The sequence below is a fragment of the Petaurus breviceps genome, unplaced genomic scaffold (genome assembly GCF_028583685.1).
Source record: "Petaurus breviceps papuanus isolate PSGF00001 unplaced genomic scaffold, PetGlider_PUasm1.0 551, whole genome shotgun sequence".
Lineage (NCBI taxonomy): Eukaryota > Metazoa > Chordata > Mammalia > Diprotodontia > Petauridae > Petaurus > Petaurus breviceps.
Window position 1 is genome coordinate 40332423 of NW_027186372.1, and position 11114 is coordinate 40343536.

An 11114-nucleotide genomic window follows, 5' to 3' on the forward strand; every position below is an offset into this window, starting at 1 on the left:
TTCATCTGTAAAATGATAGGGTTGAACTAAGCACCTTAGATCTAAAATGTTCCTTTCAGTTTCAAAAAAACCCAAAAAGAAAAACATGACTATAATATCTATTAACGCTTTCACACCATTGCCACTTCCAGGTTTCTTCTCTATCAGGTAAGAAATTCAAATCTTATGCACCTGCAGTCTTCCTTCCTCCCATTTGCGTTAGGGTAAGTAAGCAGCCATCCCTCCTTCCGCTTAAGCTTCCAGGGCAGGAAGTGCGCATGCTCAAGAGACTAGCCTTCCTCTTTCCCGATTTCCGCCCTCTTTTCTCCCCTGGGTTTAGAGCCAGGAGGACCTGCGCCTGCGCCTGTTTGTGTGCCCCGGAAGCAGTTTTTTGGCCCTCTGACACGTAGCAACAATACTGCTTTGGGGAATCTGCTTCAGACCCTGGGAGAATTTTAAGGGCAGCGGTGCTGCTTTCGTACTAGGTAGGTATCCGCGGGCCCGCAGCTAAGCTGGGCATGCCCTTCTCGGCCACCTTGAAGCCCGCTGCTGTCTGGTCCGGTCCTCCATCTACCGTAATGGGTGGAGCCGCTCTGAGAGACCCAGCTCCTGCTTGCTCAGGCCGCGCCCCCCTCCCCTGTCCGGACCCAGTCTCTGCTTCTCAGGAAAGAGACAGAACTTTCTACTCGCTCTTTCCCTCCGTGTCTGTGACGTGCCGCGGGAGCGGGGTAGGGTCCCCGGGCATTCACGGCCGCGCCCACTCCAGGGCTCCTCCTGAGACACCACTTCCCTGCCCCCCCCTCCCCAAACTCGCCAGCGCTTCTACCCCCGTGATTCTCTGGTTCTTTTCCCAGGGACATTGAAGCACGATGGTGCCTCGTTTCCTCCCAGCCTGCCACGAAGCAGGATTTCTAGCAGATCCAGAGTTCACATAATCAACACCTGGGTTTTCTCTCTTCTGTTGTAGATTATCCGCAATGTCAGGGTTCGACAACTTTAATACGGATTTCTACCAGACCAGTTACAGCATCGATGACCAAACGCAGCAGTCTTATGATTATTCTGGAGGGGGACCATATAGCAAGTAACTTTATGACTTTTGCATTTTCTATTCTCTTGTTTTTGATGCTGTTGGCATATCTATAGTAGAAGGCATGCTGGTCTTTGAGTCTGAGCCTGGAGACCTGTGTTCATATCCAATTTCTTATTTAGCAGTGTGACTTTTGTTCAAGTAAATTACTTAGACCCTGGAATCCTGAAATTCATCAACTGTAAAATGGGAATAATACTTTGATTAGCTACCTCACAGGGTTGTTGGGAAGAAGCATTTTGCAAACTTTAAAGGGCAAGATAAGTGAGCTATTAATATTATTAGGCATTGGTACTTTACATTTTGTGATATTAAAGGGTGCACTGTGTGCATCCCTGCTTATCAAGTAGCTTGAATTTTTACAGTCTTTTTTGTAAGATTATTGACACCATGTGAGATAGGGAAAGAAAGATTAATCTCCTTGAAGTATATTCTGCTGTCTTTCCATCCTATTTGCAATCTTATTTCTTGCAAAAGTGTCAAGACATAAATTGGAATAGATTTTTCAGTACACCAAACAATGCTAGTAGAAATTCCTAATACCTAGGAAATGGAATAGTACTAACCGATCATTTGCAGTGCAATGTTTTTTAAAAGGATCTGCTTAGGTTTTATTTGTTATTTTAAATCCGTTCATTTTCAGACTTTTTTTTCAAATTATAATAGGAATTAGAAGAGGTAAAAGGTAGCACTATTAAATGGAGTTTGAATTTCCTGTTATTTCCGGACCTTGACCCACAGCATTTGGTATTCTTTTTTGTTATTCATTCTCCCTCCCTCTTCCCCCTCCCCCCCCAAAAAAAAGAAAATGAAGGGAGTGAAAATGAACATTTTATGAAATTGTCTAGTTATATCAAGTCAGCAGGACTAAGAGAAACCAAAGATGAGTCCTATACTATTACTAATGCACTAATCTACAGATTTGTTAGTAAAAAAAAGTGTAGATGAAGTCAGTCTTTTTGCCAAATTATTTTTCTGTAGCTTGGTTCCCATTGAGCCATCATATTGTAAATTATTTCCAGCTGTATTTCCCTGACACTATTTCTTTACCTACAATCCTTAGTTGTGCTGCTTTGTTTAATATTTTCCTTAAAGTAACTTTCCTATCTCTTCTATTTGTACTTAAACTCAATTTCAGTTCATAATGCTGCGTTTGCTTGAATATCCAATTGTAAACTGTTTTTCATTCATTTCCAACCCAGCAGATAAAATAACAGATGTTATTTTAAAGTATGTTCAAATTTACAAAGTACTTTCCTTAACAAACCAAGCTGGATAGCAGAAATAATATCCCTGTTGTATAGATGAAGAAACTAAGACTCAGAGAGGTTTTGAGTTTGAATACTAATCACCTTCTAGATGTTGACCTTTCTGGCTTTTGAATATGGTTTAAGTTAATGCTGGTAAAACTAAGAAATTACGTGTTTTAGCTTTGATAGCTTAAGGTTTTTTGTTTTTTTTTTAAAGCAATTGGGGTTAACTTTGGAATGGGGGTGGGGATAGGAGAATGCAGATTCAAGCCTTTTTGATGATGACTTAAGGGGGTTAAAGGTGTCCCCTGGAAACAGAGTCCCTCCTTGAGGCCTTGAAATATATATACATATACATGCGGGGACACACACATACATACACACACGTAAAGAGAGCCTTAAGCTTACTATATAACACTGAACAAACCACTTAACTATTCAGGGCCAGAGTTTCTTCATCTATACCCTTATGTGGATTAGATACTAGAGGCTCTTCCAGACCCCAGATCCCCACATTTGAAATATCTTGCTTTTAAAAGTATTATATTTTGTTCAAGGCTTCTTATTGTATAATGTCTAGGTCAGTGACATGTACCTTAAGAAAATGTGGGGTTTACTGTCATGTATTCTCAGATGAGATTTTGTATATGAAAATGCTGAGGACTTGCACAAAAAATAATTTATATGTTCTGTTTTGATTTGAAATTAATGGAATTCTTAAAGAAATTTGGGCATTTGAAAAGCAACAGAGAATAGAGTAAAATGAGATTAGGCTTAGTAAATTTCTAAATAGTAATAGAAAATAACTCATGCAGTATATATAAGGAATATTGTCTTTTCAGATCTTTGAACAGCTTAGCTTAAGTTTTATTTTATAAATACCACTTTAAAAAATAATGTATTCAAAAGCTTAGATTTGGTCATCTCTATTATATTCCTACATAATGGTCTTGTGAAATACTTATTAGTGCATAGTTATATATAATTATATATATTTGTACTTAACTATAAGTACAAATACATTTTTTATTCCATATAATCAATAACCAGGATGTTTCTAGTTTGAAAGATTTTCTCTTATACTTCTCCCTCTCCCAAACCTCTCTCTCTCTCTCCGTCTCTCTCCCTTTCTTTTTGTCTCTCTTGTTTTTTTCTCTCTTTTTATTTTTAATAACCAATCTTGTTGTCATGGTGTCAGTGGAGAAAAGGAGAGCTCATGAGTCCAAATAAGATGAAGACTACCTGTAGTTGATAAAGTGGATATACTGGGAGCTATATAACTAAACTAAGACTTTTCAACAGCTAGAATGAAAGTTTAGGAGTTTAAGTTTCGTTTATTGATAGTGGGGAAGAAAGAAAACATTTTGGAGTAATGTAACTTCCTTTCCTTTACAGACAATATGGAGGCTACGACTACTCTCAGCAAAGCGGACTTGTCCCTCCAGACATGATGCAACCACAGCAGCCTTATACTGGACAAATTTTCCAGCCAGCACAGGCATACACTCCATCTACACCACAGTCGTTGTATGGAAACAACTTTGAGGATGAGCCACCTTTATTAGAAGGTACAAAAGTATTTTCCAGACAAGAGAAGATGTTTTAATTCAGTAAATCTGGTAAAATAAAATTTTTTAGGTAATTTGAAAACCAGATCTGACTTAGACAGGTGGCCCCAATCATTTCCTTTTTAAAAGAAATTCTATGAGTGGGTAACCTATTTTTAACAAATTGCATTGAGATTAAAAAAAACTCTTAAATAGTTCATCCGATACCGCATGTTAAAGATAAACTTGAAAGCATAAGAAATAGGTTTTGATACAGTCATATTGATTTGCAGATGACAGTGTTATACTTAATATAATTGATGAAATTCTAGCTGTGGAAGAAGTAAAGAGGGAAAATGTTAATTTGTTATTAATGATTCTACTCTACTTAAAAACACTGTGGCAAACTATTAGTGGTATAGGATACTACCTCACAAAGTGGTAGTTTTGAAAACTTTAATATATCAGTTGTGGAACTCTTAAATTCTTTCTAGATATTCCTTAAAATGTAGTTTTGACAAACACAGAAAATCTCTATTTACTCTGTTGCATAGAGGCCCTGCGCTACCTACTAGAAGAGTTCTGTGCTATAAACACAGAATGTTCTACAGAATATATAAAATAAATATTTAAAGTTTAGGAAAACCACCACTATTAAATAGCATTGCTATGAGTTCAGCAATACATTACAAAACAGTTTTATTAGTCTGGAAAAATTTGGGGGGGGGTTTTGATTAAACTGTGGTTTTTTCCTTCTAATTTAAAATGATGGTGTTAAAAGTGGAATTCCCTATAACTTTTTATATTTTTGCTCTCATTAGAATTAGGAATCAATTTTGATCACATTTGGCAGAAAACACTGACAGTGTTGCACCCATTAAAAGTAGCAGATGGAAGCATCATGAATGAAACTGATTTGGCAGGACCAATGGTTTTCTGTCTAGCCTTTGGAGCCACATTGTTACTGGTAAGCCTTTAAGTATAAAACTTTCCCTATACTGAGCTCTTCATATATCATAAGCGGCAAAACAAGCAAGCACAGTATCCCTGGAAAGTTTTCACTAAAACCTGTTTTCATGCTTTTTAGTATTCCTCATGTCATCAATAGCGTTAAAGTGTTTGAATCTCCAGTTATAACAATTCATACTTCCCAAGGATGAAAATTTGCCATATTGCTAATGTACTAACATGATACTGAAATCTGTTATCATTTCTTCCTCAAAACTAAAAACTGGTTATTAGGAAAAATAGTATAAAATATTTGGGAATCTTGTGTAGTTCCTATTCCTTTCTCACAAAATGACACATAATTAAACATAGTTGATTTATTGTTCTACATTTTCTTTGACAAGATTGATAGTAAGTATTTTTAATTATTGATTGTACTTTTGGTTCTTAAATTTTTCTTCCATTTTAGGTTGTCTTTCTTCATTTTGTCACTAAATAAAACTTGATAAAAGAAAACTAGAATTTTTAAAGTTTTCTATGTTGTCTTTAGACTTTTGAGGGACTAACATAATTAGGATTATTGATTTCAAAATATGTATAAATCTATTCAGTAAGCCCATTGAAAGCATTCTGTAAACTGGTTTTATTATATTCCCTTTAGGGAAGGCATTTTAACTTTTAAGCTTTTGGAATGATCCTTATTGGGATAATAATGTACATCGAAAGAGAAACACAGTTGTGATCTGGGACGAGCACTAGATTTGGTGTCAAGATCTAGGTTCAAATCCATACATTGCTGTTTTAACTTGAGAGTTACTTAATGCTCTGAACCTATTTTTTTCAGTATAAGATGGTGATACAATCTTAAAGGAAATAAATTTATAGTACTAAATTTATATATATAAATTATAGGGTACTTAGAAAAACTAAAACAGAATACATTTTCCCTCTGGACTTTCTACTAAAGAAACGCTTACCCATGAAGATTTGCAACTGTTCTATAACTTATGGTCTTCAGTGTTGCTTGGGTTACATGTCAAAGGCATGGCTTGAATGTAAGTCTTTCAGACTTAGAAGGCTACATCTATCCATTACTTCCAAATTTGTTTTGTGATGCAAAACTGTTATTTAGATCACTTTGAGGGGTGGCAAACTCTTAATTAGCAGTTCATTTTTTTCAGTGATCACTATATGAACAATTTTTAAAATAAGCATAAAAATAAAATATCATGGATTTCTTGACTATCAAACTTTGAATTAATTGGAAAACGCAAAAGTAGCCAACTTTTAGGAAGCTAATAATTTTGTGGATTAGTTTAGGAAGCTGGAAATGTTACTTAATTAAAAAAAAAAATTGGTTCACCCAGAAGTAAGTTGGTTGTGATTTGACTGAACAGGTGTTATGACAGATGTTTTCAGTGCCTTCTGCATTTTAATATCTTTCTTTTGTGTAGAATTGGCAGCAAGTTTTGTTGCAAAAAGGGTCAACTAGTGAAAATATTGTATTGGAATAAATAAATAATCTGGGGATATTATCTTCTAGGAAGTACTATTTTTGTAGTATATTAGTATTACAATAATGGTAATAGCTGCAATTCCATGTGAAAATTAATTGTTTTTAATTCTAGTTTTTTGAGTATTTTCCAGGTGAGCTGAGAAAACATTTGTCCAGATATTCTAAGTGGTTCCCTTCTTGTTTCTGTGGCATATTTATTGTATGCCCAGAAGCTTATAGGGTTCAGATCAGAAAATCAACATGATCCTGCAGTAATTTTTGCCGTTTTATTTACTAAATCCTAAGGTTGTCTTAATATATGTAATCTGAAAAATTGGAATAAAAGTGCTATGCCTTATACTACTCAGCCTTTACTATTTAACATTTGCTATTTTAAATAAATGACCCACTATTATCAGAGGGAGATATTTTAACCCTTAAGAGTATGAAGTAGCTAGTATGGTACTAGCTAGGATCAACCTGCCTTCTTATTTCTCCTTTCCTTCCCCCTCACCAAACTGGAAAAAGAATAAAGTACCTGTGCATAGATTCATATAAAGTATTTTTTAATGAATAAAACACTCCAAAAATAACTAATTCTTGTTTTGTAATGATTTTTTTTTAATCACAGGCTGGTAAAATTCAGTTTGGATATGTATACGGGATCAGTGCAATTGGATGTCTAGGAATGTTTTGTCTGTTAAACTTAATGAGTATGACAGGTGTTTCATTTGGTTGTGTCGCTAGTGTACTTGGATATTGCCTTCTTCCAATGATCCTACTTTCCAGTTTTGCAGTTATATTTTCTTTGCAGTAAGTATTAAATATTTAAACATTTTTTTCCCATATAGTACTAAAGTAGTACCTATTCTTATCCCTTTTGGGAATATAAATAATATACAGTTGGCATTGAAAATTGACTTTAAAAATATTTATTATTACTTTCACTTATTCCTATAAAATAAAATTTGTCAGCATTATCCACATGTATAGCCGTGATTAATCTGTCATTGCAATCATCATAAAGAAATGCTGTATTTATGCTGTCAATTTTATTTTATTAACATGTTAAAATAGTTTTATACTAGGGTCTAATTACCTTGATCCTTTGGACTTGTGCTAACTTGTATAGATAAAATATGATGTATTAAAATACACTTTAAAAATTGGAAAGAAACTACATAATGCTAGTTTTTTTTATCTAGTTGTTTATGGGATTTCAGACTGCCACTAGTATTGTGTGACCTTAGATTTCATAAAAAGCAGTCAAGTGCTTAGTGGATAGATAGGTAATGGACGCATTTTCATTATAAATCATTGTTTTAACTACTGTCTTTAAATATATATAATCTGTAGTACTTTATATTGATTCCAAGGAGAACCTTTTGTTGCTGCATATCAAACTGAAAGGATAGGAAGTTGAATAATTTCTCTTTCCACTTCTGAGTTCTTTATTAAGTTTACTAACAACATGCAAGGAACTCACAGAGAAAGGAAAAATTACCCCTTTCCTGTTTGAGAGGTTAGACTAATAATTTCTGGTGTCTCTTCTTGCTCCAAATACTATGAAGGCTCTGATATACAGAAAATAATGACATATAGTGGCTAATACCTTATATATCATATTGAAGATTCACATGAGATCTTAGCATTTAAGTACCTAGTTGTTGTTAGGTGCAGTGCCAAGGATTCAAGTACAAAAGAGAGAGACAGTGTTTGTCCTAAAGTAGCTTTCATTCATATTTAGGTAAATGTAAGGTATATTAAAAAAACAAAAACAAAAACATTGATGGGTGAAGGCAAGTACTAATAACTGATGGAATTGGGAAAAGCTTCTTAAAGGAGAAAGCACTAGAACTGAGCCTTAAATAAGTGAGCCAGAAGATTATTCCAATCATGGACAAAGGAGATAGAATATCACATGTGAGGAGCATCCTGTAGACCAGTTTGACAGAACCATAAATTCAGAGTGTAGAGGAAATAATGTGTAATTGCCATGAAAAGATAAGCTCGAGGCAGATTCTAAAGGCCTTGATATTGTATTTATCCCAAAGGTAATGGGACCACTCATTTTTTAGGGGAGTAATATGATCACCCATGTTCTTTAGCAACAATAGCAGTTTGGCAACTGTGTGAAAGATATTTAGGAAAGGGGAAAATCCATATGTAGGGAGTCATTAAGACGCTATTGTATTAATTTAGACAAGAATTGATAAGGACCTGGACTGGAGTCGTTTATGTATAGAGAAGAGGGGGAAAGAGAGGTTACTGAGGTAGATGTAACAACTGATTGCCTATGGGAAGTGAGTGAGTGAAGAGCTGGGGATGCATGATGAGTCCCAGAGTGCCTGGAAGCATGCTAGGCAGAATAGAGACATCAGGAGGGGTAGTGCATTTAGGGGGAAAGAGAAGAGTTCAGTTTTGTACACATTAAAGTTGAAGATGTTGAGATTAAGATGCCTTTGGGCATCTAAGTGGAGATATCTGGTAGTCACTTGGAGGTGCAGGATCAATGCTTAGGAGATAGATCAGGTTTGGATATATGGTCATCTGTATGGAAATGTAATTGAAATCCCTGGAACTAATGAGATCACCGAGAGAGTACAGAGATATGAAGGTGAGAGCAAGGACAGAATCCTAGGCTATATGCATGTGTAGTGGGTAGGACTTAGATATTGAACCTGCAGCAAAGGAGAATAGAGGATTCAGAGGAGGAAACCAAAGAATGATAAACTGGATCTAATACAATGTGATTTAATAGGGATAAATGTGAAGTTCTACATTTGTATTTTTGACTCCAAAGGTGTATTTTTTTTCGAGATCAAATTTTTGATGGAGAAAGTATGTTCTAAAAGCATTGTGGTTTTTTGGAGGAGGTGATATTAATGGACTTCAGTCTCAGTGTAAATCAACAATGTAATTGGGACATCTATTGAGATTTTAGGTGGCATTTAAAAAAATCACTTATCTGTAGAGAGAGGAGGGATGGTTTCAATGTCTTCTGCTCTAATTATATCATGTCTAGAGTACTGTGTTTATCTCTGGTTCATCTCTTTATGAAGGATATTGATAAATCGGAGAATATCCAGAAGGAGATGACTAGGATGGTGAGGGGACTAGGGAGCAGACTTCAGAAAGCTCATTTGAAGGAATTGGTGATATTTAGCATAAATAAGAGAAGACTTAGAAAAATAGAGCTGTTTTCAAGTACTTGAAAGCCTTAACATGGGGAAAAGGGATTCAGTTTGTTTTGCATTTTGTTAAGAATTACTATCAGCCACATTTTTAATAACTTTTGCAGAGGAGATACTGACTGAACCTACAAATGTTTGATATCTAAGTATTAATACTTAAGATGTTATTTTTTAAGAGTAGTTAACACAATTTTACACTGTTTTTAGAACTCTTGAAAATAATTTTACCTGCATCTTTTTTTTTGTTTGTTTTTTGTTACAGAGGAATGATGGGAGTTATTCTCACTGCTGGGATTATTGGATGGTGCAGTTTCTCTGCTTCCAAAATTTTCATTTCTGCCTTAGCCATGGAAGGACAGCAACTTCTAGTAGCATATCCTTGTGCTTTGTTATATGGAGTCTTTGCCCTGATTTCCATTTTCTGAACTGAATATCTTGGATTTTGGACATCAGTGGGCCAAATGCTAAAAATATAAAGGACATTGAACTCTTAAATCGGACCAGCAGACCACGCTACACCATCACTATCATGCAGATTTAACTCTTGACCTTTGGAGCAATGGGAATAAACGTGTATCACTTGTTCATTTTTATAGAACTTTTGAATACTTGGATTTATCTGCGCTGTGTCTAGCTTTAAGTTTAAGTGTTCGTGCTTATACAAATAAGATGTTATGTTTCCTGTTCCTACAGCTTTTAGAAAAAACAACTTTGTTTCTTGCAAATTATTATGATGTTTTTGATAGATTTTTATCAACCAAGGGTATAATAAACCACACTAAATGGTCTTTCTAGAAACCATGCCATGTAACACATTAGCAAAGATACTCCAATTCTATATCTGTTGCAAAAAAATGTTTCCCAAGTTATAGAAGAAAATTTTAGTACACTTGAACCAAATGCTCTTGAAGCAAACATGTGATTCCTGATGTAATGTGTTGTGAGTTTGCATTTCAAAAGTTATTCCTTTAAATTATCTTCTGTAAAAGAACTTGCTAAAAGGCAAAGGGGTACAAATGACTGGGTCTACTTCTGATAGACTCAAAATGTGAATAAATGTTTAGATTTAAGCATTAGTAGGAATAAAGTGACTAGGACTGGCTAGTCAAAACTAATGCTCATAGTAACAGTTGATACGAGGGTCACAGTACTTCCCAGAAAAAAAAAAATCACTCACGTTTTTGAGAAGGATACTTAAAATATAGCAGTTGTCAGTATTGTAGTTATCAATGTAAAGTACATTTGATGCTTATTGATTAAATTTTCCTGAAGTAATTTTACCTGTTGTTGAGTTGGCTTTTTCTCAGTCATTTTCTGTCTCTCACTGTTTGTGTCAGTGCTGTTTTTGAAATCTGTTTTCTGGTCACAATAGGCTTTAAGGATAGGTTTAAATGATACAAACTCAAAAGGAAACAATTAAATATAAAGTAATTTACTATAGCTACTATAATATCACCTTCTCTTGCTGTCATGACAACTGCATTTGTCCCATTCTGGGTGGTATTTTTTTGTTGTTTGACCAGACTCTACACAGAAATAATACATTTATATATTGGTCATTAACTATTCATGATAAAATTGTCATTGGTTCCAGACAAAGTATAATCATTG

The 11114-nt window shown here is 34.8% G+C and overlaps 1 protein-coding gene across 1 annotated transcript; it reads left to right on the forward strand.

The window, feature by feature from the left end:
• Positions 1-322: 322 nt before the first annotated feature.
• Positions 323-10783, forward strand: YIPF5 (Yip1 domain family member 5). Its single transcript, XM_069102692.1, has 6 exons — positions 323-464; positions 947-1063; positions 3715-3887; positions 4688-4833; positions 6941-7122; positions 9766-10783. The coding sequence occupies exons 2-6, from the start codon at positions 957-959 to the stop codon at positions 9926-9928; spliced, it is 771 nt and encodes a 256-aa protein (XP_068958793.1). The 5' UTR covers positions 323-464; positions 947-956; the 3' UTR covers positions 9929-10783.
• The last annotated feature ends 331 nt before the right edge of the window (positions 10784-11114 follow it).

What these genes read in the sequence shown, in the direction of transcription:
- YIPF5 (XM_069102692.1), top strand. Translation starts at nt 957, where the DNA reads ATGTCAGGGTTCGACAACTTTAATACGGATTTCTACCAGACCAGTTAC. An exon ending in TGAGCCACCTTTATTAGAAG is followed by an intron (nt 3,888 to 4,687) that starts GTACAAAAGTAT and finishes TGCTCTCATTAG; the next exon opens with AATTAGGAATCAATTTTGAT. An exon ending in TTGGAGCCACATTGTTACTG is followed by an intron (nt 4,834 to 6,940) that starts GTAAGCCTTTAA and finishes TTTTAATCACAG; the next exon opens with GCTGGTAAAATTCAGTTTGG.